This window comes from Macaca fascicularis, chromosome 10 (assembly GCF_037993035.2).
Source record: "Macaca fascicularis isolate 582-1 chromosome 10, T2T-MFA8v1.1".
NCBI lineage: Eukaryota > Metazoa > Chordata > Mammalia > Primates > Cercopithecidae > Macaca > Macaca fascicularis.
This window is the reverse complement of record NC_088384.1, coordinates 93495950-93523399: the sequence shown is the minus strand read 5'-3', so window position 1 is coordinate 93523399 and position 27450 is coordinate 93495950. Positions and strand designations below refer to the sequence as shown.

Below are 27450 nucleotides of genomic sequence, written 5' to 3'. Positions count from 1 at the left end.
ACTTCCTAATGGGAACAACTAATTAGTGCCTGAATGGGTTTGGCTAAAACCAAGAGGCAAAGATAGAAACAAAGAGACAAAGACTCAGACAACAGAGAGAACAAAATAAAACAGAGCCAGAAAAAGATGCAGAGACGGAGCCAAAGACAGGAAAAGAGAGAGAAGGAGACAGAGAACGACCCAGAGAGAGAAGCGCGCCCTGGCCACCGGGGCTGCCTCATGGGAACGGCTCAGTCAGGATTTTACGAAGGAGCAAGTGAATGAATGAAAGAAAGAAAGGAGGAGAGGCCTCAATGGGTGGGAGGGGCCTCAGCACAGCCCTCGCTGGATGCAGGCAACAGTAAGGGACCACAGGCCGCGGCCACGCCACACACATGCCATGCTGCACACACACTGCACCACATCCACACCACCCAAACCACACAATACACAACCATGCAACACACGCACCACACACCGCAGACCACACTCACAACTGGACTGCGGTAGAGAAGGTGTGGGGATGGAGGGGACACACGAAGGGTGAGGAAGGGGGGACCCAGACCTGAGCATGCCACGTGCACATGCGTACACACACACTCACTCATACACGGACACACACACACAAATGCAGGCAGCCCAGAGAAAAGACAAAATGCCAGCAAAACCCCAGAGAGGAGAGGGAAGGAGACGGAAGGCCAATACAGGAGAGATAGGTGCCGGCTGTGCACTTGTCATCCTCTCTTGGTGTCTGTCTGTCTATATGTTGGCCTGGCCCTCTCTCTCACTCCATCCCATACACACACACACACACACACGCACACCGTGCTGGGCAGGAGCAGCTGCTGCATGGTGTTCTGGGAAGAACCAAGGGAGAGAGGGAAAACAACCCCACCCATGGCAGTGACCCCAACGCTGGAGCAAGGTGGGGCGGGCAGGCAAAGGGTCGGGAGCAGGAAGCATGGCCCACCCTGGAAAGCTCACAGCCTGCAGATCTGGGAGGGCAGGAGACCTGGGGAAAGATGAGGAACCAAGACCCCTGCTCCCTGGCAGACATGCCGACGCACACAGGGACAGGTGTTTGTTGCAGGAATGAATGAATGAATGAATGAATGAATGAATGAATGAGAGGACTCCGGAGAAAGAGACAAACCTGTTATGGTGAAAGAGACGAACACAAGCCAGGCACAGTGGCTCATGCCTGTGATCCCAGCACTTTAGGAGGCTGAGGTGGGTGGATCTCTTGAGCCCGGGAGTTCAAGACCAGCCTGAGCAACATAGTGAGACCCTGTTTCTATTTAAAAAGAAAATAGCCAGGAATGGTTGTGCACGCCTGCAGTCCCAGCTACTCAGGAGACTGAGGTGGGAGGATCACTTGAGCCCAGGAGGTCAAGGCTGCAGTAAGCTGTGATTGCACCACTGCATTCTGGCCTGGCAGATAGAGCAAGACCATGTGTCCAAACAAACAAACAAAAAACATAGACAGATGGACACAGAGATGAAGAGGGAGGATGTGGCATGCGTGCGCGCGCACACACACACGCACACATACATACACACACACGCATCGTCTTGCTTTGATGCACTCACACAAGGACAAACTGCAGGAGCAAAATGAAGACGACAGACACAGAGAGGGCAGAAGGTGGGCAGCATCCACAGCCTGCCCGGCACGGCATTCGCCCAGGCCTGGCAAGACGAGGGACCCAGTGAATCTGTAGCCCAGGCACCATACTTTTGGGACCCCAAGAAAAGATTTCAATTTCTTTTAAAATCAGAAGAAAAATGAACTTTTAACTCAAAGAAAATGTTTCAGTATGTCCTATTAATATATTCATGTTGATACCAATGCTATCGTAACATGTAATTTTTAATTTTCTTTTCTAAGGAAAGGGCAAATGTGCCTAGGCCCACAAAAGTCCAAATGGGACTCCAGGTGGGTGCCCAGCCTGCGACAAGACCAAGGTCAGGACAGATCTCACTGCAGGGAGTATCAGAGACAAGGGAACCCAGCAAAGGGGGTTATCAGGGGGGCTTCCCAGAGGAGGTGGGATTTGCAGGCTGAAGAAAGGAAAGACGTTGGCCAGGCGCGGTGGCTCATGCCTGTAATCCCAGCACTTTGGGAGGCTGAGGCGGGCAGATCACGAGGTCAAAAGATCAAGACCATCCTGGCCGACCAACAGGGTGAAACCCCGTCTCTATTAAAAATACAAAAATTAGCTGAGCGTAGTGGTGCACACTTGTAGTCCCAGCTACTTGGGAGGCTGAGGCAGGAGAATTGCTTGAACTCAGGAGGCGGAGGTTGCAATGAGCCAAGATTGCGCCATTGCACTCCAGCCTGGGCAGCAGAGTGAGCCTCTGACTCAAAAAAAAAAAAAAAAGAAAGGAAAGATGTCGGGCAGAGGCACCGTGAGCAACGCCTGCATGGTCGGGATCAGGATGCCACAGGTCAGCCGGAGCCAGGCCAGAACGGCAGGTGAGGGAGACACAGGGCTCTGAGTGGGGCCAGAAGTGGGAAGAGGAAGTGAAAGCCACAGCAGAGTGTAAGTGAGAGACAGCTGAGCCACCCAGGGCACGTGGCTCTGTGCTGGAGGTCCCCCTGCAGACACAGTGGGAGTGGACAGGTGAGTTGAGTTTTCGGAGGTTGCAGGTAAGATGTCCAGGGATGGTTGCCAGGGAAACTGTCCAGGAGGCAAGCCTTGAGGCTGAGGCTGGACCAGGATGGGGAATGAGGAGAAGAACACCCCAGAGGCCAAGTCCAGGGGCCTCTGGGACAGGGGAAGTGAGGTGAGCGAGCGATTCATGCACAGACACACATGTACACAGATGCACACAAACACTGACATGGCGGCAAGAACAGGAGGGAGGGAGAAGGGGAAGTCAGGTGGGAGGTAGATGGACAGACACAAAGGCACAGAGATCTGGACACATGGACACAGGCACATGTGCCCATACACACAACCTGGGGGTGGAACAATCAAAGAAAGAGATGAGCATTTAATGAGACCACAGCAAGAGGCAGGCGAGAGGCAGAGGCTGACACACAGACGGACAGATGGACACAGCCCCAGGATCCCAGGAGACACGCTCCAAGGGCTGGGTGGGAAAAGCAGCAGAAAGGGGAGGGCTGCGGGGAGTGAGAATCGGGATGGACCTCACAGACGACAAACAGATGGACAAAAAGTTTCTGTGCCTATCGCTCCCTTCCCACCCCCAATTCCAGCCCCTCCGTCTCCATCCCCTTTTCCTGTCTGTCCTGTCTGAATCTCTGAGTCTCTGCTCATCTCTTTTTCTCTCTATGAACCACAGCGTTTCAGAGCCTCCGAGAGAAAAATGGGAAAAGAAGACAGAGATGATAGAAAATGCAGAGAAGAAACTCTGTGTGTGTGTGTGTGTGTGTGTGTGTGTGTGTGTGTGTATGCGTGTGTGTGTGCATGTCTGTGCGCGTCTGTGCATACGTGCACCCAGCATGAAGTCTGGTCTGGAGAATGTAACTAGGGTGGGAGGAAGAGAGGGGATGAGAGAAGCAGAGGATGAACAAAGAGACTTTCGAAGCTCATAGGACGAAGCCTGGGAGGCCACAGGAGCAGGGACACGCATATGCCGCACACCCCTACACACACCACCCACCACACACCCCCTGCACGCACCCTAGAGACATGCCCCGGACTCCAAATGGGAGGGGCGGCGCAGGGGGTGTGAAATGTGGTTGGTTGGTTTGTGTTTTCCTCTATCTTTCCTACTTTGCCAGAAAGAGTATATATTATTTTTTGTCATGGGGGAAACATTTTTTTTTCTCAGAAAGAAAAAAATGCATGCAGAATTAACAGTAAAACCAACTGAAGGCAGAAGAGGAAGGTTGAGGGGACGTGGAGCTCTGGGGTAGCATTTCCCCTGGAGACACCTGGACACTACACAGGGCTGAAGGAGGGGACAGTGGGGCCAGGAGACTATGGCCCAGGCAGAGTGGATGACATCTCTTGCCTCTACACTGCATCTCTGTGTGTCTCTCTCTGTCTCCCTTACACACCGAGTACAGTACAAGCCAACTGGATACAGGCCCAGAGTGAGGAGGTCCCAACCAGAGAAGGAGCCAGAGACAGGAGGGGGAGAGAGAGAGCAACTTTCCCACCTGCCTCCCCTGAGTTACCCATGTGGCCAGGCCTGGGATCATCAGGGAGAACGTCACCCAGTCCCTCAAGTGCTTGTTCTAGTGGGCAGGCTGACAACCTCTGCGGATTCCAGGGCATCAGGGAGAGCTCCCAGGGCCGGTCTGTGGCCTCAGAGATGTGCTCTGCAGGATGAATAGGAGTTTGCCAGGTTGTACAGCGGGAAGAAAGGGCATTCCCAGCGGTGAAAACAGGCTGGGCAAAGGCATGGAGGTGTGGGAGGGCCTGGGAAGAGTCAGAGATGGGAAGAGGTGGATGGGGAGAAAAATGTGAGAGGCAGAAAGGGAGGGTGGGGACTAAAGAGAGACAGCATCCAGGCAAAGAGGAAAAGAGACAGAAATTAGCAACAGTGAGACAGAAAGACACATAGAGAAAGAAAAGGAAAATCAACCAGGCGCAGTGACTCACGCCTATAATCGCTACACTTTGGGAGCCCGAGGGGGCAGATCACCTGAGCCCAGGAGCTCAAGACCAGTCTGGGCAACTAGCAAGACCCCGTCTCTACACACACACACACACACACACACACACACACACATACAATTAGCCAGGGTATGAGGGCGCGCACCTGTGGTTCCAGCTACTCGGGAGGCTGAGGCAGGAGAATGGCTTGAGCCCAGGAGGTGGAGGTTGCAGTGAGCCACTGCACTCCAGCCTGGGGACAGAACAAGACTCCATCTCAAAAAAAGGGAGGGAGGGAGGGGAAAGGGAAATAAAAGAAAAGGAAAGAGAAAGAAAGAAAAAAGCAAGGAAGGTGGGGTGTGGGATTTTTAAAACTTACATATTAGGTACAACGTACGCTACTCGGATGACGAGTATACTACAAAATTCACCCGTATATAATTTATCCATGTAACCAAAAACCACTTGTAACCCCAAAAGCTATTGAAATTTTTAAAACTTAAAAAAGAAGAAACAGGAAATTGATGTAAGGCCAGAGAGGGCTGAAGAGGCACTGACAGACAAGAGAGAGGAAGACAGAGAAACGCTCAGACGGACAACGAAGAGGAGAGAGGCCCCGCCGTGGCGGGTCCCGCCTGTGCCGGCGCGGGGGGTTGGGGTTGGACCCTGCCACGCCGCGCATGCGCACTCCTGACCTGCCGCGGCAGCACGGGCGAGAGCTTTGTCCCCGGCGTGCTCGCACGTGGCCCTGCGCCCCCGGGCACACGTGGGTCCCGCCGGGAGTGGCCAGCGCTGCGGGTGGGAGCCCAAGCTCACACGGGTCCACACGGGCACGCATGCTGTCCCCACCCACATCCACGTGAACCCAGCTGCACACCTCGGTGCCCACACACCCCAGGAGCCCACAGGCTCGTGAACTCCGTGGATCCGTGTTCACACAGTACACACACAGCCAGAGCAAGCGGACCGGCTCACCTCATCCCGTTAATGCCCAAGCACACACATCTGGGACACATCTCCATGAGCCCAGGCTCACAGACCACCTAGACAGCTGCTCACACACAAACATCCAAACACCATGTCTGCGAACAGAGCCCACGCACATACTCCCATGAACAGAAAGGCACACGCATCCAGGTACGCTCCCACCAGCAAGCAGAGAACACCTGCCACAACCTCACATCCAGATCATCTCTACTCCAGAGACACGCACACCCACACACACACCCCTGTGATCTCCAGATGCCACCCTGACCCGGACACTATGATTTGTTGAAATTCGTTTTTAATTAAGCGATGTTGCAGCCAGAGTTGACTCCGGTGTACAGGTGTGTGATCTGATGTATATTTGTGTAAAATAAATGTGTTCGTATAGACAGTTGCAAATCAACCTTCAAGACTGCGTGCTTTGGTGGTGGGGAAGGAGGGAGGAGGGGAAGGGTCTTTGGGTGTTTCTTCAGCATTTTCAGGACTTTTGTGGATCAATCCAGCACCCCTGCCCTGCACTCCTAGGAAACACGTGAAGAGCACACACAGTGGCATTCTTGTCGTGTATTTGTGATCTCCTATAGGCAGGCCTGACAGCCCCACCCACTCCCCAGTGTCACTGCTACCATCCACCACGGACATTTGAGTCCTGAACTTGTCATGCTCGGGGAAGTCCTGTGATGTGCCTTGTCCTTCTCCCAGGTGCTCACCCCCAAACACAGGTGCAGATGTGCACAAACAGCCACATTCTGCCGTAGCTGTCTCCAGTCTGATCATGTCACCCCTGCCTTGGCCTGAAGCCCTCCAGCTACTAGTACTGCCCAAAGACCCCTCGAGGGGCAGTTTGTTCTCGCATATTCCGCCCCATCTCGCTCTCCAGCACACAGTAGATGTTCAATAAACTGTTGATCAAATTCTGAGGTCTGCTTGTGTTTAATCAGACAATATGCAAAGTATTTACAACCAATTCTGGATACCCCCACCCCCCCATGTCTGGGCCTTGGAATTTGGGACCCCCAGACCCGGCCCAGAGCCAGGGGTCCCCCAGGCCTCTGCATAGTCATCTGAAATCTACAAAACACTGTTTAAAAAAAAAAAAAAAAAAAGGACAGTATTAAGACACCTTACACAAAGGGCCTTAGGCAGTTGGAGAGGGATTTGAGAACTCGCTGGGGTGAGTGAGCCCAGACTTGACTGGAATGGACGGGAGAAGACTTGGGTAATAAACATGTACGAAAGGAAAAGTTGAAATTTCATAGGCAGGCACTGCTTGACCTCCTTCCCCACTGGCAGGGCCTGGCTGGCTCAAGAACCCTTGGCAGTGGGAATGTTATTGCTATGACGAGGGGGCCATGGTGAAATGTACATGTTTGGGGGACGGAGCAGGGGGGGCATTTTTACATGTTAAATATGGACGCACATGGAGACACACACACATGCACACGCACACACACACAGGGACCCTTGGCAAAATGCCACAAACTGTCAGCTGCCCCTTTACACATGGGCACACTGAGGCCCAGGGAGAATCTACCACACACCCTAAGGCTGAACAGAGCCAGAGCCCAGTCTCCTGACGTCCCAGGGCTGGGCTCACCATGGATGTCCTGCCAGAGGGCCTGGACTGGAGCTGAGCAGTTGCAGAGGCCATGGCCACATGTGGGGCAGACGCTGCAGCCCAGAGAGAAAGCAGGGGCCACCCAAGGTTACACAGCCAGTCCTGGTGCATGGCAGTGGGTAACACGTCCTCTTTCACCCCTGCCTAGGCACTCTTTTCTCTCCTGATGAGTTAAAGGGTGCCAACTTGGGGAGAAGAACAGGGCCAGGAATTGAAATGCCACAGGACAAAGTACGGGGAAGGAGGCCAGGACCAGGGCCTCCTGGACTCTTGGCTCTTCTATGTCTGTTTGATTGCCTCCAGAGCCCCGGGGCTCACTCTCTTTCATGGCCGGCTGGCTCTGAAGGTCAAAAATCACCCACAAGCTGATTGAAGCCTCTCTCTCCACACTTGCACCTTTCACCCTGATTCCCAGCTCAGCCCCACATCTGCCTCCATGCTGTTCCCGACAGCTGGGCTGAGCAGGCAGCGGCAGTGGGAATCTGCCGTCTCGAATGCATCCTCAGACCCCTTGTCTCCTGGACTGTCCCAGTCTTTCCATGATTCCTCTGACGAACTGTTGGTTCCTGAGGAAGACAGAGGGAGCACCAGGTTCCAAGCCCACCTCCACTCTGAACTGCTCCGTAGCCTTGGGCATGTCACATCCCCTCTCTCGACTGCCTCCCCATGGGTGAAATGGGGGCAAGGAAGTGATGATCTCAAAGGGTCCATCAGGTCTAAGGAGGGCAGGGTTTGAGGGGGTACTCATCCCACCCACCCACCATCATCAGGTCAGGCGAGGCCTCGTGCTGCCCAGCCTGGGAGCAGCGGCAGAGGGTCTGTCTCGGCAGCCTCCGCCTACAGGTGTTTCCAGAACGGATGGCGAGGGGCAGGGTGGCAGGCAGGCAGGGCCAGGGCCCTCTTTGGAAAGGCTCTTTGGCCAGCTCTCGACATAGACCGGCGGTGGCACAGAAGTGGGGAAGGAGTTCAGTGAGTGGAGTAGGCTGAGGCTGGAAAAGGGCACCCTCAGCCCCGGACCCAGCCCTTCTCCCGGTTCTTCTTCCAGAGACCCACAGAGCTCCAGGAGGGAGTGCGGGGAGGAGCGTGCGGCTACAGCGGGAGCCGGACAGAGTCACTGTGCTGGTCTCGCACGCCTGCCGCCCTCTCGGGCCACCCTAGGTCCAGAAGCCCCTTCCATGCCACCAAAGAGGGAGGGGCCTCGCCCCTGACAATTCAGCCCCACAGAGAGAGGACCAACAGCAGGCAGGCAGAGCGAGGCAAGCCCCGAGACAGGGGCCACCCAGCCCAGAATCCAAGCCGAGAAGCCGGTCTGGGCCCGCCTGCACCTAGAGGTTCTCCCCGGGCTGGTACTGGGGCTCGGTGGACGTGAAGTAGTCCTCCAGGAAGGCCTGCAGGTACTCGAAGGTGGGCCGCTCCTCAGGCTCCTTCCGCCAGCACTGGCACATGAGGTCGTGCAGGGACTCGGGACACTCCGGTGGGCAGGGCATCCGGTAGCCCCGTTCCACCTGGTCCAGCACCTCGCGGTTCACCATCCCTGTGGGCAGAGCAAGGCATGGGGAGCCCGGCTCCAGTGAGGAAAGTGGGGTGGGGGAAGCTGATGGGGAGGACAGCGAGGGCTTCCTGCCTAGGACAGGTTGAGTGTGACCATAGGTAGGTCCTGTCCCCGAAGCTGAGAGCATGGACCATCGGGAGAGCCTAACATCAGATGCTCAACTTCTTTGTTGTACGGATGGGGAAACGGGCCCAGCAGGAGTCATGACTTGCCCAAGGCCACCAGGGCAGACGGGTTTGGGGACTAGAGACGGGCCATGAGGACCTTCTTACCAGGGTAGGGCACCCGTCCCTTTGTGGTGAGCTCAGTCAGCAGGATCCCAAAGGACCACACATCCGACTTGATGGTGAAGCGGCCATACAGGGCAGCTTCCGGAGCTGTCCACTTGATGGGGAATTTGGCACCTGCAGGAATGAGAAAGGTCGGGGCAGCTCTGACCTCCTGTCACAACCACTCTGGTAGATAAGCACCATGAGGAATGACAGATGAGGAAACAGACTCGGAGCGGGACGTGACCTGTCCCAGGCCAAGCGCAGCATACCACACAGTCCCTGCTCACCTTGCCGGGCCGTGTACTCATTGTCTTCGATGAGCCGAGCCAGCCCGAAGTCAGCCACTTTGCACACCAGGTTCTCTCCCACCAGGATGTTGGCTGCACGAAGATCCCGGTGGACGTAGTTCATCCGCTCCACGTATGCCATGCCTGAGGCGATCTGCAGGTGGAACCGCGGGAGCCCGGCTCAGGTGCCACCCATGCCCTCCCAGGGCCACATAGCACCCCGGGGCTGGAAAGCCAACCACCCCTTCCCCACCCTCCCCACACTTCTTCAGGCAAGTGAGGTCAGTTCACAGTAAATGCTGTTGGCATCGAAAGCAGGAGCAGTGCTCTGCGGGAATAGGGAGCACAGGGCAGAGGGTAGAGGGCAAAGGTCAAAGGGAGGCACAAGATTAGATGCAGCCAGGAAAGCGAGGTGACCATGGAAAGAGGCCCCAGCGGACCCAGACACAGATGAGTGCCAGGTCCTGCCTGCTGCCCAAGTCTCTCTGAGCCTGTTTTCTCATCCGTCCAGTGGGAATAACAGCCAATCCTCGTCACTCCCGGTCGTGATGAGGATTAAATGAAAAAAAACACTTGTTGAGCACTGCCTGCAGCCAGCGCGAACACATGTCTGCTGAGCGCTACATGACCTTTATACAGACGACAACTGAGGCCCGAGGTCCCACAGTAAGTCAGTGACCCCTGGTGCCCAGGTAAGGGCTTTCTGTTGCCCAGAATCACCACTCAGGGCATCTGTAAGCAGACCTGGTAAATACGTGCAGCAAGATCAATGAGTGTGGAGGCAATCAAGGTAGGCTTCTTGGAGGGGGCACTCAAGAGGCCAGAAATGGCTGCACCAGATGGGATTGGGTGCTTGAGGACCAAGGGTGTGGGGAGGCGGGAAGGGCTGACTCACCTGAGCAGCCATGTCCACCAGCTGAGGTAGCCGCAGGTACTTGCCCGTCTCCCCCTTGAGAAAGTCCAGCAAACTCCCTGGGCAGAGAGAGATCCAGCTCCAGCTCCTGCCCTGTCCCTCTGCCAGGATGCAGTGATTCCCAAAACCCGTCCTCCCAGGTGGCTGGCCTTGCTTTAACCAGCACAGCAAGGCCTCACTCAGTGCTTCTCACTCAAAAGGCAAGCAGGACGGGAAACAACCAGAAGTCCACCTCCAGGTGAACAGGTAAACTGTACTAATGCAGACAGCAGAGTCCTGCTCAGCGATAACAGGAACAAACCGCTGGGAGACACAACAGGGATGCATTTCAGGCCGAGCGTGGTGGCTCCTGCCTGCAATCCCAGCACTGTGGGAGGCCGAGGCGGGAAGATCACTTGAGCCCAGTAGTTTGAGACCAGCCTGAGCTACACAGTAAGACTCTGTCTGTACAAAAAATACCAAAAAAAAAAAAAAAAAAAAGTAGCTGGGCAGGGTGGTGTGCACCTGTAGTCCCAGCTACTTGAGAGGCTGAGATGGGAAGATCAATTAAGCCTGGGAGATCAAGGCTGCAGTGAGCTATGATCACACCACTGCACTCTAGCCTGGGCAACATAGCGAGACCTCATCTCAAAAAATAAAAAATTAAAATTAAAAAAGTAAAAAAAGGATGCATCCCAGATGTAAAAGATTCCATGTAATAAATTCTAGAATAAATAAAACAAATCTATAATGACAGAAAGCAGATCAGTGGGTGCATGGGTTTGGGGCTGGACGGTACTGTCTGCAAAGGGCACAAGGAACTTTCTGGGTGATGGAGATGTTACATAATTTCATTATGGTTAGGGGTACACAGTAAATCCACTTGTTAAAACTCACTGAACTGAACACTTAAAAGGGGTATATTTTATCATATGTAAACTATACCTTCAAAAAGTGGAATTTTGAAAACTAACTAATTAGTTTAAAAATTACTATGGCTCACACCTGTAATCCCAACACTTTGGGAGGTGGAGGTGGGAGGATTGCTTGAGCCCAAGAGTTCGAGACCAGCCTGGGCAACATAGTGTCCCATCTCTACAAAAAATAAAAAATTAGCTGGGCCTGGTGACACACACCTGTGGTCCCAGCTACTTGGGGGGCTGAGATGGGAGGATGGCTTGAGCCTGGAAGGTTGAGGCTGAAGTGAGCTACGACTGTACCACTGCACTCCGGCCCAGGAGACCCAGGATTTGGCTCTACCGCATTTCATCTTTGAAGATGCCCATTCTAGACATGAGGGGAAACGAGGCTCATGCCCCCTGCCCCTGCCCGGCCGCCCAGGCCTCACCCTTGCTCATGTACTCTGTGACGATGTAAATGGGCTCCTCCGAAACCACAGCATACAACTGCACCAGCTTCTCATGCCTCAGCTTCTTCATGACCTGGGCCTCCTGCAGGAAGGCCTCTGGAGACATCGTGCCAGGCTTCAGGGTTTTGATGGCCACCCTGGTAGTGCCGTTCCAGGTCCCTGTTGAGGAGAGATGCAGGCTGTCTCAGTGGAGCCCCTCAACTCCTACTGCACAGGGATCCAGGATCTGCTCGCCTGGGTGTTGGTGTCAGCTGTGGCCTCCACAGCCATGTGACAAACCCAGTCAAAGCCTGGGCCCTTTCTGAGCCTCAGTCTCCCCATCTGTACAATGGGTACAATGGCAGGGTGCTCCTCACAGGATTGTTACTAGGATTAAATGCTCAAGAACCAGTAGCTGTTGTCGGGACTGTGATTGATTGATTGATTGATTGATTGATTGATTGATTTTTTGAGACAGAGTCTCGCTCTGTCGCCCAGGCTGGAGTGCAGTGGCACGAACTTGGCTCACTGCAAGCTCCGCCTCCCAGCTTCACACCATTCTCCTGTCTCAGCCTCCTGAATGGCTGGGACTATAGGCGCCTGCCACCACGCCCGGCTAATTTTTTTGTATTTTTAGTAGAGACGGGGTTTCACGGTGTTAGCCAGGATGGTCTCGAACCACCTGCCTTGGCCTCCCAAAGTGCTGGGATTACAGGCGTGAGCCACCACGCCCAGCCTGGACTGTGATTATTAAGAATGTCCAGGCTGGGCGTGGTAGCTCACGCCTGTAATCCCAGCACTTTAGGGAGTCGAGGCGTGTGGATCATTTGAGGTCAGGAGTTCAAGACCAGCCTGGCCAACATGGTGAAACCCTGTCTTCACTAAAAATACAAAAATTAGCCAGGCGGTAGTGGTGTGTGCCTGTAATACTGGGTACTTGGGAGGCTGAGGTAGGAGAATGGCTTGAGCCTGGAAGGTGGAGGGTGCAGTGAGCCGAAATCACGCCACTGCACTCCAGCCTGGGTGATAAGAGTGAGAGCCTATCTATAAGTCCTTAAAAGCAGCTTATTAGCATGACAGATAGGGGACCAAGGTTCCAACTCAACCGGTGTCACTCCTGGGTTGGTCATGTTCCCTCTGGCAGGACTTTGAACGTGCCTCATGTGTTAGCATGCAATATGTACTGGTGGAGGCCAGGGGTGACGTGGAGCTGGCCCAGGGACTGCGGAGGCTGCTGCCAGAACAAGAGGTCACCTCTGGAGCCCACCCATCCCAAAAAGTGAGACACTGTCCTAAGCATGAGGGTTTGGGGGTCAGGCTGGCCAGAGCCTGACTCCCACCTTCACCTCCAGCCAGCAGAGAGACAATGGGAGAGTCAGTTCCCCTCTCTAAGCCTCAGTTATCTCATCTGGAAAATGGGGATTCCACAGTGTCTATTGGTGGAGCTGTTTGAGGACTGAATGAGATTTTAACCACTGGGCCAGCCCCACCGTGAGGGCTCAGTAAGTAATGCGGTTATCGTTTCACTACTATCTGCTTTTCTAACTGGGGGCTCTGGGGGAAGCTGTATTCTAGACCAGCATGTTTAATCCAGGTTCTTGTGCCAGCAGGACTCAAGGTTCCTTTGCTGTGTGACCTTGGGCCCATTCCTCCCAGTCACTGGGCCTCTCTCCGAGGGTTAGGGCTCAGGCCCACCTCTGTGGTCCTCCTGGCTCAAGCCATCTGCATGTGGCACTTCATGAGTCGACCTGGAGCACCCAGGGAGGAAGTGAGGCCCTTCCCAGGGTCATCACCACTCACCAAAGCCAGAAATGAGTTTTGCAGCCACCAGAATGGCTGACGCTGTGCATTCACCCAGGTTTCGCTCAAGTCCTCACTTTGTGGCTGTGCTCACACCCTGGCTTCTCACCCCTCTCCCCTCTCACCAGCTCAAAGCCCACGCCTCCCCCTTCCAGACGGCCTGACCTCCAGCCTCCAGGCCTCTGTCCCTGCAGTGCCTTCCACCCAGGAGGCCTCTCTGCTGTCCTCCATCAGCACTCTGGAGGGTGGAGAGTGGAGGCAGTGGGACTGAGCGGAGATGCGGCTCAGATGAAACCACCTTGAAAACAGCACACCGTGATCCCCGCTAGCACCATGGGCTTACGGGCTTACAAGTGCTGTCCCACCTCCACCCTGGCCTCTGGTCCCTCTGTGTGAGCAGAAAGCAACCGGTGGACAAGGGGCCTGGGTTTTGTCAGGGCTGCACGGTGCTCATGCTTTGCTGTTTCTCCAGGGTTAGACAGGAAATCACTAACAGGCTCAGACCATGCCAGAACTAAGCTTCCCAGCACCTCCTCCCACGAGCCAGGCTTCTCTCTCCATGGCTAACAGCTGGTGTGTGGACAAGCACTGGGCCATGGCCTCCACAGCCTCCCATAGGTCCCACTGTCACCAGCCCCATTCATAGTCAGGAAGACTGAGACTCCGAGTGAGGCCACCGGGCCCAGCCTACACAGCAGGTCTGTGCAATGCCCAGCCCTGTGCGGATCTTGGAATCAGGTGCTATGGTTTACACGGTCTGGGGCACAGCACTTGGGGGGCCACATCCCAACTCGGTGCCAGCCACCGCTGGGGGGCTCCAGATTTACAACAGGGCCCCGTCGTCCAGCAGAGGCAGCTAAAGGCAAAGGGACCAACAGAGCCCAGAGCTGCCACACGGGGTGGGGGATGGATGCCTCTCCCGAGGGCAGGGGCCAGGCCTTACCCATCCACACCTCGCCAAAGCAGCCCTGGCCCAGCTTGACCTCCAGCCGCAGTGACTCCCGAGGGATCTCCCAGGCATCCTTGGCCAGGCCCTGAGTCTGAGGCTTGGATGTGGGGCACACAGTGGTGAGGCGGTGGCACAGGCCATCGGCGTGTTCTGAGGAGGAGGCAAGAGGAGCAGTTAGGGGGGGCTTCTGCCCTGGGGCCTCCCTGCCCCTCAGTGTGTGTCACCCTACATGCCAGATGCACGCAGATTTCAGGAGACACCCAGGGCGCCCTCAAAGCCAGGCATCTACATCTATGTGCACACAGTCCCACCCCCACACAGGCCCACAGTGCTTTATGCATCTGCTGAGTCAGTCATTCAGCAGACAGTAGGGGGTGCCAGGGACCCTGCGGGGAACACGTCCAGGGAATCTACCCTCAGGAACTCGGAGTCCAGGGAGGAGCCTCAATTCCCTAATCACCTCCCAGGACCACAGACATGAATGTGACTGGAGGAGAGCTGTTCGCGCAACAGCAGGAGGGTCCTGGGAGGCTTCCTGGAGGAAGCAGCAACTGAGCTTGGATGTGCAGGAGGGTGAGGGGTTAAGCAGGGAAGAGCCCTCCAGGCAGGGGCACAGCCAGAGCAAAGGCTCTGAGGAAAGAATAGCTGCAGGGCTGAAGAAGCGGAGGCAAAAGGAGCTGCAGGGAGCAGGTGGGGAAGGGCGGCACCAGGCGGAGGTGGGGAGGCAGCTGGGATTAGACCACTTGGGGGCTGGTGGGGGTCTTTATCCCAAGATTCCAAGACAGCCCCTGGAGAGTTCTGATCTGAGGGAACGGGGTTCAGCATGAGCCACACAGCGGTGGCCGAAGAGACAAGAGCGTGGTGGGTGATCCCAGAGGAAGTCAGGAGGCCGAGCTGAGAGGAGGAGGAGACTTGGGGTGGGAAGTGGACCAACACCTGCACACAGAGGCCACGCGTGCCACAGACACATGGGCACACAGGTACCCACAGGCACCCACAGGCCCCGACACTGCAGTCAGCTCCGGACGCCCAGGTGGGTGGGCTACAGCACTGCGCCCACGCCCGAGCCCTCACCCAGCACGCAAGCCCCGCGAGCTCCCTCTGCCGCTCTCTCCGTCTCTGCTGCAATCGATCTGGCCGCCCCCTCCTCCTCTCCCAGCAACCGGTTCAGACCGGTCCTAGGGCTACATAGACAAATGACACCAGCCTCCGTCCCCTCCCTTCCAGCTCACTCTTGGGCTCCTCAGGGCAGCCCCCTCCATACCAGCCAGCTGCAGAGCAGGAGCAGGGAGAGACGGGGACTGGGAGGAGCGGGTCGGGGGAAAGAAGAGGAAGAAGAAGGAGACGGAGGAAAGTAGGGAAAACGGAGGAGAGAGGAAGGGAAGGGGGAGGGAGAAAGTGGGGAGGGGAGCAGGAAACCTGGCATCACAGGATAACAGAAGACCCCACCCTTCTAGGCTCCAAAGCCCCTCCCCAGGGTCTGCAGCTGAGGCTCTGCCCGCCCGCCCTCCGAGGCTGGCTCACTGGAGTAGTAGGCCACCAGCTGCTGCAGGCTGTTGAACTGGGTGCGGGAGGTGATGTAGAAGCCGCCGCTGTCCAGCTTGCGGATCTTGTAGTGCTTCACGTTGAGGCCCTTGGCGTTGTCGAAGTCGGACACTGAGAGGCAGTAGGCACCTGCAGGGCACAGAGGGGAGCCGTGACCGCCACGCCCTCTCTCCCACAGGCCGCAGCACTCAGCGCTGCTCTGGACACCGTTCTGTGCCTGCCTGACATTGGAGGGAAGGGAGGCCCAGGCGGGGCCCGCGGCCCACCCTGTCTCTCAACAGCCAGCCCCGGGGCAGCCACAGAGGTAGGGCCAAGGGACCCAAGAGACACTTGATTGGAACGTCCTGCCACGCACCCTTGGCCCCAGCAAGACCCCCATATCTCAGGTGGGCATCCTAGCTATGGAACTTGGAGGGGTTACTGGCTCTCTCTGGGCCTCAGTTTCCTCCTCTGCACAATGCGGGTGCTCCCAGGGCTGCTGGGGAGATTCCATGCCACCACATATAAAAGGGCCAGGCACACAGCAGGCACTCAATAACTGTTTGCTGGGAGCCTGTGAGTGGCTCCCTGTTGCTGTGTGGCCCTGGCCTAACTGCTTTCCCTCTCTGGATCGGCTCACGGGGGCACTGTCCGTGTCCCCCACCCACCTCCTTTCTAAAGACAGGCCCAGGGTCAGGCGGGAGGGGGTGGTTGGCAGAGGCTGGCTGTCGTGGGCAGGAGACCACTGGCTGGGTGTGGCCTGAAGGCTGCCTGGGTCAAGCAGGGCCAGCCCTGGTGCCTCCCCTCTTTCTCTTGAGCCTAGAAAAGCTTTTGGCCAGAAAAGTTTCCTCCCATCCAGCAGGCCCAGGTAGGACCAGAGGCCAAGAGACGCCCAAATGGCATCAGGGAACAAGGCTGAGCCCTGGAGGCAAGGGCAGAGGCTCCAGCGGCCAGGAACGGCCTTCCCAGGAGCCTGGCCAGGCAGTGCATAGGCATGGGGGAAGCCGAGCCCTCCTAGCCCACAGACCTCCCCTTTGCAATCTTCAGGAGGAGGTTACGATCCCAGTGTACAGAAGAAATGAGGTCCAGAGAGGGGAGTGGCCAGCCTGGGGTCACCCGGCAAGCCAGAGACAGGGCTGGGGCTCAAACCCACACCCGAGGACTCAAAACCTGCCTTGGGCGACCGTGATTTTCTACGGACGGCCTGGCTGGTGCATGTGGAAGCCACAGGCCTGAGACTGAAGCCAACCCTGGCCATACGTGCATACACATACAGGCATGCCCGTGCCCAGTGGCCACATGCTCATACAGGTACACGCTCCCCAGGCCCTCGGGCACCAGACAAACCACAACAGTCCATTCCCACACAGCGACACACAGACAATTCCACCCCACATGCACACACACACACACGCCCAGACGTACACACAGCATGCACACCCGCACACGGCCGCACAACTGTACGTAAATGCACGGCTCGACATGGATGCTCTGCTCCCCATCTCCCGCTGAGCCCCAGGCCCACAGGAAGCAGCCCAGCTTGGTTGCCATGGTGATGGGCGCCTGCAACCCACTCTCAGAGGGGCTGGAGAGAAAGGGGATGGTCTTCATTCTCTGGCTCAGGGGAGGGACATGAGAGGGGCAGGGATCAGGACTGCGGTTGGGGGAGGGCAAAGCCAGCCTCCAGAATCCAGTGCAGCCCAGGGACCCCTGGGGAAGGGGAAGAAGCAGGGCTCTTTGTAGCAGCACCTACCCTGGGAACAAGCCTGTTACTGTGTGACACTCAGAAAAACCTCCAGACAACCTATGCCCATCTTTCATTTGAGAAAACTGAGGCCAGAGAGGCTAAGCCTCATCTTTCTCTGGACATCTGGCCACCGCAGGTTACTCAGCGTTCCTCAAATGCACCTCCCTGACTTTGATCCTGCCGTTACCTCCACCTGGAAGGCTCTTCCCTCCCTACTCCACAAACCAAACTCCTGCTCATTCCTCAACACTCAGCTCAAACCACTCACAGAAGACTCAGTATCCATTGGCCAACGAGAGTGCTCGTACCTTTTGTGGTCTCACTTTCTCGCACGAGGAAGGTCCCTCTCGGGTTCTCCGCATTGAGCAGTAACCGCTCTGACTCCCGTCTGGTGATCTTGCCAAAATACCACCTGGGAGTGGGAGGACGGAGGATGTTGCTGACTGTCCGGGCTTCTGCCCACTCATAGCACTTCTCCCTGGATATGGCTGGGGCGCTGGGCAGCCAGACCTCCCACCCCAGCCCAGGAGAGGTGCTCTGCACCGGCAGTGTCCAGGGACGACGGGTAGAGGCAGCCAGAGACGGTACTCACTCCTCGGCCTGGATGGAGTCGGAGGGCGCCACGTAGTTGCTGGGAATGTAGCCTGTCTGTCCCGTGCTGAGCGAGTGGGCCAGCCACCAGTCTCCCTCTCTGAGCAGGGACAGAAGGAGGGAGAAAAGGAGAAAGGAGCCGTCAGCCACAAGCCCAGCACCCACCATCCTCCTAGGTGCTGTGCTCAGGGCTCTAGTGGCTGAGGGAGGCCCAGGGAGGTGGTGGGGCCAGCATGAGTCCCCGCAGCATGCCAGGTCCAGCTGGCCTGGAACTCCTCCCCTCCCTGGCCCAGACGCCTTTCTGCCGAAGCTGGATCAGATGGACTTTGTCTAGGACCAGGGCAGGACTGGCCTTAGTCATCTGAGGCTCAAATCCACAGGGGAGGAGTCCCGGGACAGGAAGAAAGTCGCTTCCTTTCAGATGTACCAAGACATCTCAAGATGAGGAGAGCTGCCTTGGGAGGGAGGGAGGGAGCCCCCTGTCTCTGCGGGCAAGCAAGGTTGTAATAGAAGAGATTCCTGCCTGAGAGAAAGTCAAGTGAGACTTGAAAGTGTCCCCATGCTCTGAGATTCGGAAGCCTGCTCCTGGGAGCTGGTGAGACCTGGGTGGAGGCAAGCAGGGCCCTTCTGGGACCCAGTGACCATCCAGGCCCCAACCCTGCAAACGAGAGCAAGGCTTGCCTCTGTCCCAAATCACGGGTCACACCTAAAGGGCTCCTCAGTTGAAAACTACAGGCCCCCTCCTCCAGCCTACCCATCTGCAGGGGGAAACTGAGGCCAGAGGGGGCTGGGACTTGCCCAAAGTCACACAGTGAGCCCTGTCAGAGGGGGTGAGGTGGCAGAGCCCCGATGCCCAGGGCACTTCTATGCGAAAGTGAGGAAAAGGGGGGGGGGCGGGTGATGGGGATGGGGCAGGAGGAGCTCCCGGCGTGGTTGGGTCCCCTGGGCCTGGGTGGGAGCGGGGAGGGGCGGAAGTACCTTTGCAGCCATCTGAATGTGAACCAGGTCTGGCTGGAGCGGGGGTCCAGAGACACAGAGGAGGGAGGAGAGAGCGAGAGCCCAACAGGAGAGAAGAGGCAGAGATGGGGGTGGTGAGAGGCGGAGAGTGGCAGAAAGAGCAGGGGAGAGAGCGGGAGAGCCAGGCGGTGCTGGGGACAGGGGACGAGGGGGCAGCCACAGAGGCCTCACATCCAAAGCAACCAAGGGGACAGGGACAGGGTCCACAGGGAGTGAGGAGAGGTCAATGGGCAGGGAGACCTGGGAACTAGGGTCCAGCCCCCTCTCATTCCCACTGTACAGCTGGGAAGACTGAGGCCAGAGAAGCAAAGGCCTCTTTGCTCAAGGTCACACAGCCAGGCCGGGGCTCCTGACTCCCAGATAGAAGGAGTGCCCCCTACAGGGTGCAACAGGGCTTGACAGCTTGCTGGGCTCTTCTCAATCCAAGGCCACTTTTGCACTTCACCACGACCCTGAGAAGACACGCTGCAGGCAGGGTGGCCCCCACCCACCACCAGGGCCCAGAGAGAGAAAGGCCCTTGCCTACAGTCACACAATCTGAACTTGAACCTGGATCCCTGGCTCCCAGTTCTTCTGAGCTGCCCCTGGCCATATTCTTCAGCCCATATAGAAGATGGAGAAGTTGAGGCCAGGAGGGAGCAGAGCTTGGGGAGCTCTCCAGGGACCTGTCAGAGGACAGGTGAGCACCTGAGACCCTGGGGTTCTGCCAGAAGTGAGCCGGAGGGTGTGGTGTCCCCTCCTGATGGAGTGAGGCGAGGGCGTGTGACTGGGGCTGTGTGGCCTGTCTTGGCTCTGTGATGGCTGGACACACACTCAGGCAGGGAAGTAAGCTATGTGGGGTTACTGGAGGGAGGACCCTGGAGTAAGGGGGCAAGATCCACCTCAAGGAAAGAAGCCTTTGGATGTCCCAAATCCCCACCTACCTCCTTGTTGTATACCCACCCGGGGTGTCCACACTTGTCTCTCCCACTGACCCTCAAGGCCACCCTGCAAGGGAGGAAGGCAGGGCCCCCAGATGAAGAAACTGTGGCTCAGAAGTGTCAAGGGATCAGCGCAGGGGCACACAGCACCCAGGCCAGAGTAGCCCAGCACTTTATTTAATTTATTTGAGATGGTGTCTTGCTTTATCGCCCAGGCTGGAGTGCAACAGCGTGATCTCGGCTCACTGCAACCTTCACCTCCTGGGTTCAAGCGATTCTCCTGCCTCAGCCTCTCAAGTAGCTGGGATTACAGGCGAGCGCCATCAAGCCCAGCTATTTTTTGTATTTTTAGTAGAGACGAGGTTTCACCATGTTGGCCAGGCTGGTCTCGAACTCCTGACCTCAAGTGATCTGCCTGCCTCGGCCTCCAAAAGTGCTGGGATTACAGGCGTGAGCCACCACCCCCGGCCAGCACTTTCTTTAGAGAGTTGGGGAAACTGAGGGACAGAGAGGTGCAGGGACTTGCCCAAAGCTACAAAGCAAGGACTCAAATCACAGAAAACAGCTCTCTGAGACCTTTCAGTTCAAAGCCTCCATTTACCAATGGGGGAAAACGAGGCACAGACAGACCAGTGATTTGCCACACGGTCAATCAACGGCAGAGCAAGAGTGGGAAGCAGTGCCCCTGACTGTCCACAGCCAGGCACAGTAGACCTCCCCAGGCCCCAGAGAGGCTGAGACCTTTGGGAAAGTCAGTGGCAGATGAAAGAGGAGGCTGCAGGGCTGGGGCAGAGGACAGGTCACAGTGGGAAGGGGCCAAAGTCTAAGGCCAGATGCTAAAAATTGAGGCCGTTTGACAAAGCTACCGTCTGCAGGCTGGTCAGCCTCTGGGGAGCCTCCAGTCACCCACTCAGAGTGAAAGGCTGGCAGGAGGCCTATGATCGGAGGCCAGCCAAGCAGGGCCCAAGAACGAGAGGAGCGCAGCTGACACTACCCAGATTTCAGTAAGCAGGGTTCTCACTCCCCAGAGTCAGCCCACCTGTGAGTCTGGGGTTTCATGGTCCAGTCCGGGGGTTTCATTTCACAGGGGACAGGGAGAGAGATGAGATGCACTCCAGTTTTACTGAAGGACCCAAGATCCAGTCTCAGCCTGGCCCCTGATTTAGAGGGGTCTGAGGGCATGAGCTCCAGTGCTGGGCTGCCCTAGACACCATCCCAGCTCACCACTTGCTGGCTGTGTGACCTTGGACCCTCCACACCACACTCACCAGTCTCAGTTTCCTCATTTGCAGGGTTAGCCATGTCTCCCTCCCAGGATATAAAATGCCAGAACAGACAGTGCACGGTGGCTCATGCCTGTAATCTCAACACTTTGGGAGACCGAGGTAGATGGATCACTTGAAGTCAGGAGTTCGAGACCAGCCTGGCAACATGGCGAAACCCCTTCTCTAATAAAAATATAAAAATTAGCTGGGCGTGGTGGTGTACATCTGTAATCTCAGTTACTTGGGAAGCTGAGGCAGGAGAATCACTTGAACCCAGGAGGCAGGGATTGCAGTGAGCCAAGATTGCACCACTGCACTCCAGCCTGGGTCACAGAGCAAGACTCGGTCTCAAAAAAAAAAAAAAAAAAGCTGTATCAGAGCCCAGCACAACATGCATCAGTTGTTAGATCTGGATTTAGCTAAAAAATAAAACTAGAAACAACTAAATCGATATTTCCACAGTGCCCCTTCCTACTCCCCAAAACCAAAGCAGCACAGTTTTAAAAACCAAAGCAGCACAGTCCTGGTCTCCAACAAAGATTTGCTGTGTGACCTTGGGCAAGTACCCTGCCCTCTCTGGGTCTTAGTTTCCTCATATGTAAAAAGGAGACAATATTCACAGAATCTCCCTTGCAGGCAAAGTGTGTAAACAGTGAGCGTCAAGCTGGGCTCAGAGTAAACTGAGATAATGACCGTGATGATCATCTGAGCCTCAGTTTGCCCACCTGTGAAATGGAGGTATCAATCCCCATCTTCCCATGTCAGGGGCTTGGGAGGCTCAAACCTGCCTCTGGTGGCTACGGTCGTCAGTCACAGCAGCATCAAGCCATCAGGGTGAGGAGTTCTACTGCATCCAGCACCTTCCCTGGGGCCTGGTCCTCAGAAGGCGGGCAGCAAGCAGGGAAGGAAGGGAATCGCGCATTCCTGCCCGACCCCTTGCCTTCCCACCCGTGGCTAGAAGAGGGGCCAAGAGTCCCAGAGCTGTGATTTTTCACAACTGCTGGTCACCAGCTGTGTGGCCCTTAAGCAACTGACCTCACCTCTCTGAGCCCCAGGATCCTCTTTTGGGGCCCTAATCCTTGGGTTCCAGCCAGGGTGGCATGTGGCTCAGGGGCACGGCAGCTTTGGCACCCAGGACATGTGCCAGTGTGGGCACTGACATTCGCTCCCTTGGGCTGTTGGGACTGGTTGGGAGGGCTCTGCGGATGGCCGCTGAGCTGGTGTACCACGGCTGAGGCTGGCCGGGCGGGCAGTGGGCAGGAGGCCAAGTTTCCAAGCCCCAAGGCCTGGGGCACATGGTCTGTGGGGTGAGGGAGGAGCGAGGCAGGGGTGAAGCCAGCACAGGTCTCTGGAGGAGAGCATGAAGGCAGGGCCCCGAGGCTCTGGACTCCCGAGGTGCCCCCTGCCGCCATGAGCAGGGCAAGGAGGCAGAGGCCAGTTGAGGCGCTGTTGCCCGGAAGCGCCGGCCAGAAAACTCCCAAAAGAAGCTCCTGGAATTTGGGTGGGAGGAAGGGGCAGTTCAGGGAGCAACCGAGAATCAGACCCAGAGGAGTCCTGACTCCTGAGACTCGGATGTCAGGTCAGGGAGCTTGAGGCAGTCAGACGTCAGCCCCAGAGGGCTTCCTCATGCCCAGGGCCACACGGTACCCAGAACACCAGGACCCAGGGCCACGTGGCACCAAGATCCATGGCGGGGGGTCTCTGGGTCTGCTACTGTGAGGACTCCCACTTAGCCAGACCCCATCCACAGACAGGTTCCTCCTCTCTCTCTACTGCCCTGACAGCCAGCTCAGCCCCCACACATGCCTGGGCCCCATACTAGATTCAGAAAGTCCCTCACTCTTACAGGGTGGGGGAGGCACTACACAGTAATAGGCCCTGAGCACTGATGGCGGAAGGATGTGCATGTAGGCGGGACCCGGGTGAGGGGGAGACTCGAACACCTAAATTCAGGTGGCCCATCTCCTACCAAGCCCTGCCCCCAAATCCCTTTCCCTCTCCTCTTCTACTAATACCAGCCCCCACCTACATCCCACTCCTTCACTTCTTCTTTTTTTTTTTTTGAGACAGTCTTGCTCTGTCACTCAGGCTGGAGTGCAGTAGCATGATCACGGCTCACTGCAGCCTTGAACTCCTGGCTCAAGCGATCCTCCCACCTCAGGCTCCTGAATAGCTGGGACCACCGGCACGCACCACCACACCTAGCTAATTTAATTTTATATTTTGTAGAGGCCAGATCTCCCTATGTTGCCCAGGCTGGTCTCAAACTTCTCGGTTCAAGCGATCCTCCTGCCTCAGCCTCCCAAAGTGCTGGGATTACATTTGTGAGCCACCGCGCTCAGCCACCATCTCTGACGTCTAAGTGAAGGAACATTGGAGCACTGTGATATGAGGAGGGGCTCCCAATCCACCCACCCCCATCTCCCAGTCTACCCAGGGTCTTCCCTGAATGAGATTCCATCACTTCCAGGCCTCCTGGCAGCCCCAGCCTCCTGGCCAAACCTCCCCCAGCGCACCCCCCCCGGAAGGCAAGAAGAGTGGAGGGAAAGGGCTGGAAAAAGGCAAGCATGGGGCTGCCCTCTGACTCCAGGTGAAAAAGGCAGAACCAAAGTTATCCAAGCCCTTCCTGCCTCCACACCTCTGCCCCAGCTGTCACCCAGTCTGAGACGCTTGGTAGAGACTCCACCAGGACTTCAAAGCCATCCTGCTGGCGCCCCTCCCCTGCACAGGCCCCTCCCGCCTGTGGCCTCTGCTGCACCTCCACTGAGCCTTTCTGAAAGGACCATGGGTCGGAGGGCCAGCCTAGTCTTCCAGCTCTGCCACTACTAGCCATGTGACCTTGGGCAAGTCATTTCACCTCTCTGGGCCTCAGCTTCCTCATCTGTAAAATGGTGCAAGTAAGACTTCCCATTTCTCAAGGCTATGGTGATGCATAAATAAAATAATGCGAATTCAAGCACTCAGCAGGCTCACATAGAGAGCACAAGAAATGGTGACTTTGTCACTGCTGTTCATTCATCCTGTTCACCATCACCTGCTGGGCACCCGCCACTGTGCTGAGTTACAGGTGCTATGGGGACCCAGAAGTGAGGTGCACCAGAGAGCTGCCCTCCAGCAGCTCCCAGTTTAGGGGGGAAGCAGACACAAACAGCTGGTGACAATAAGAAAACTGTAGCTTCGCACCAGGACTCTGCCATGCAAGGGGGGAGGGGGAGCTGGGAGAGCCCCTCCCCTCCACGCACCCCCCCTCCCCCGCCGCCAAGAGCAGCTTGAGGAGGGCAGAAAGTTGCTGCTTCAGTTCCAGTCCTGGCTTTGCTACTTGGCAGCTGTGTGACCTTGGACAAGGACCTTCACATCGCTGAGCCTCAGTTTCCTCATCTGCAAAATGGAGACAGCCCCTCCCCGATCACTTCAACCCTGGCTAGACTGCAGAGAGGAGTCAATACGAGGACACGGGTGGAGACGACTGGCATGGCAACTGGCACCTCTGTTCCCTTTTGCCCCCTGAGAAGGCAGTCCTGCACTGATCTTGAGCCATGAACAGGAGTTCTCCAGGCAGACACCGGAGAAAGGGCATTTCAGGCAAAGGGAAGAGCATGCGCAAGGCAAGTAAGTGGGGTATGAGCAAGCCAGACACGCTCGGGGCAGTGGAAACCCCCAACTTCCTTAGCCAGGCCTTCGAGGACACCCAGGGATCGATTCTCCTCCGCCCTCTAGAACCTCTCTGCCTCTCACACCCGCGAAGGCGTCAGCCCCCTCCAGCCCGGCCCCCTCCCACAAGCTGCCCTTCCACCACTGCCACCTGCCAGAGAACTTCACTGGCTTTCCTTTGAGGCCCTTGACCCTCCCAATCCCTGTGGTCATCACCAGAGACAGGCCCACAGCAGGGGCTCCAGGAGCTGACTCTGGGCTCGTCCACTGCCTGACTCTTGGCCTGGACTGGGGCCATGGGCTGTCTCCCTGGCCACATGCTGGCTCCAGGAGGGCGTGGCCAAGGCCTTCTCCACCCAGGCCATCCCAGTCACAGCACTGGGTCCTGCATGCAGCGGACACTTGGGTGGGCTGACGGGGCAGAATGGGAGGGTGAGTGAGTAGGAAGGTGGATGGGGAGGAGGTGTGCAGGAGAGTGCAACGGAGGGGCCCCTGATCACAGCCTGGGGTTAAGGTCCAGGACCTAATCAATTGGTGGGGGGGAGAGGAGAAGCTGGGAGGTGAGGAGCAGCCAAGAGAGCCAGAGATCACAGGCAGGGAGTGGAAGCACATGCAGACAGCAGCCCCCACCCCCCGCAAAGCACCCTGCCCAGCCCGCTGCCCACAGAGCATGTACACACCTGACATCCACCTTCCTCCTAAGGGCCAGCAAGAGAGAAGCAGAGAGAGGGAGAAGCTGAGAGAGGGCTGGAGGGAGCAAGCAAGAGCCAGGGATTGGGAGGAGTTCCCCACGGCTGGGGGAGCGACAGCAGGTGCTGCCCAGGGCGAGAGTGCAGCAAGCGCCCGGCTCCGCACTGCCCTGGGCTCCGCACTGCGCTGCCCTGATGCCAGATCCTGCATGAGCCCCTGCCCGCATTGAAGTCCCACCACCCAGCCCTGACGGGCAGTAGGGAAGGGGGCACTCACGTGTTGTTGACAATCTGGAGCCGCTCGCCTTTCTTGAAGGACAGGTCTGTCTCCGTCCTAGACTCATAGTCATAGAGGGCCACAAAGGTGGTCACTCCACCTGCAGAGAGGGGTGGGGTATGTCAGAATGGTGGAGCCACACCCAGGGAAGGCGTGGGCAGGAGGGCCCTGTGCCCAGGAGGAGTGGGGATTTGTCTCCCACACACCACAAGCGCCCAGCCCAAAGACACGGTCAGGTTCAGTGAAGATGGGCCTGTGCATGTGTCCACTGCATCCGTGTGTCTGCACATCCCTGCAAGGGCATGTGGGAGCGGGAGCATCCCTTCCTGTCCGTGTCCGCCCCCAGGGCTTTGGGCAGTGCTGGGTCCCGGCTTATCTGTTTGGTGCCTGTCTTACTCTAGGACCAGAAGTCCCCAATAACAAGCATCTTTGTTTTGTTTCCAGAGCCAGGCACATAGTAGGTGCTCAAGAAAGAGCTGTAGGCTGAACAAAGCGGTGAATGAAGAACACTGCCCCAGGAAGACTTGCTCTCTCTCCGTAAAGTGTGTCACTCTGGGCGCTCCTGGTGTCCAGGAAGATTCGGCTCCAAGTAACTGTCCCCTCAAAAAGGCCCCCGTACCCCCTTCCACCATTTTAAGCTACAGCCTCCACCTCCACACATCCCCCAGCCCTCCCTCCCTGCCTGTTTTGTGTCTTGGCCGCAGCGCCACTTCTAACGCCCTCCACAAGCTGCCCTGTGCTTCCTTCCCCCAGGTGGGTTCCGTCTGCCCAGTAGAGGAGCCCCGGCCGGTAGTAGGAGCTCCATATATACTTCTTGAACAAATGAATGGTGTGTCCGTGGATCTGTTTCTCTCTCGGGCGTGCGTCTGCATCTGAGGGGTCCAGCCCTGTCCGTGTGTCTCTGAGTGTTCGCATGTTCTCGATGCACCCGTGTGCATCTGTCGTCTGGGCGGCCACGATGGTGACTTCCAGCTGAGCATGTGTCTGTGTCTTGTGTGTGTCTTTGAATGCGCGTCTGACGGCATGCGCGTGTGTCTTCATCTACAAGTGTGACGTCACCTGTGCATGTATGTGAGTTTGTATCTGGGTACATCTGCGTTGGGGATGTGTCCGCGGGTGTCTGTGACCCTGTCTCCACTCCGCATGTGTGCGTGTCCCGGGCAGGGGTGTAGCCGTGTGTGTGGCCCAGCGTGTGAGTGTGGAGAGAGTGCACGGGTCTGAGTGAAGTCTGCGTGGAGTGTCTGGGGCACGGCCGCGGCTCTCCAAGCGGCCCTCTCCGGGGCTGCGGTGACCGCAGAGCGCCAGCAGAGGGCGCAGGGGCGCATCCTGGCGCGGGCCCAGCCGGGGCCGCCCGGTGCCCAGTTCCCCGGGCGACCCCTCCGCCGCACGTGGGCCACGGGTCCCGACTCATTTCTGGGCGGACCGGGGCAACGAAAAAGGCCTGGGCGCCAGGCAGCAGCTTCAGGCCCGGTCCCCGCGCCGCCCCTCTCTCTGAGCCTCAGCGTTCCACTAGG

General features: G+C 57.0%; 1 protein-coding gene across 8 annotated transcripts in view; it reads right to left on the bottom strand.

The window, feature by feature from the left end:
* Positions 1–6454: 6454 nt before the first annotated feature.
* SRC (SRC proto-oncogene, non-receptor tyrosine kinase) overlaps positions 6455–27450 on the bottom strand; it is a 62215-nt gene continuing 41219 nt past the window's right edge. For 3 of the 8 annotated variants that reach the window (XM_045362957.3, XM_045362958.3, XM_015458045.4), the window contains 12 exons: positions 25937–26036; positions 25651–25668; positions 19096–19128; positions 18119–18217; positions 17835–17938; positions 15780–15929; positions 14250–14405; positions 11507–11686; positions 10162–10238; positions 9267–9420; positions 8980–9111; positions 6455–8689 (listed from right to left, as the gene is read on the bottom strand). In XM_045362957.3, coding sequence (XP_045218892.1) covers positions 8481–8689; positions 8980–9111; positions 9267–9420; positions 10162–10238; positions 11507–11686; positions 14250–14405; positions 15780–15929; positions 17835–17938; positions 18119–18217; positions 19096–19128; positions 25651–25668; positions 25937–26036 — 1412 coding nt within the window. In that variant the 3' untranslated portion in view covers positions 6455–8480. The remainder of the gene's footprint in view (positions 8690–8979; positions 9112–9266; positions 9421–10161; positions 10239–11506; positions 11687–14249; positions 14406–15779; positions 15930–17834; positions 17939–18118; positions 18218–19095; positions 19129–25650; positions 25669–25936; positions 26037–27450) is intronic. The other 5 variants (XM_074005296.1, XM_074005297.1, XM_045362960.3 and 2 more) reach the window with 2 other exon arrangements.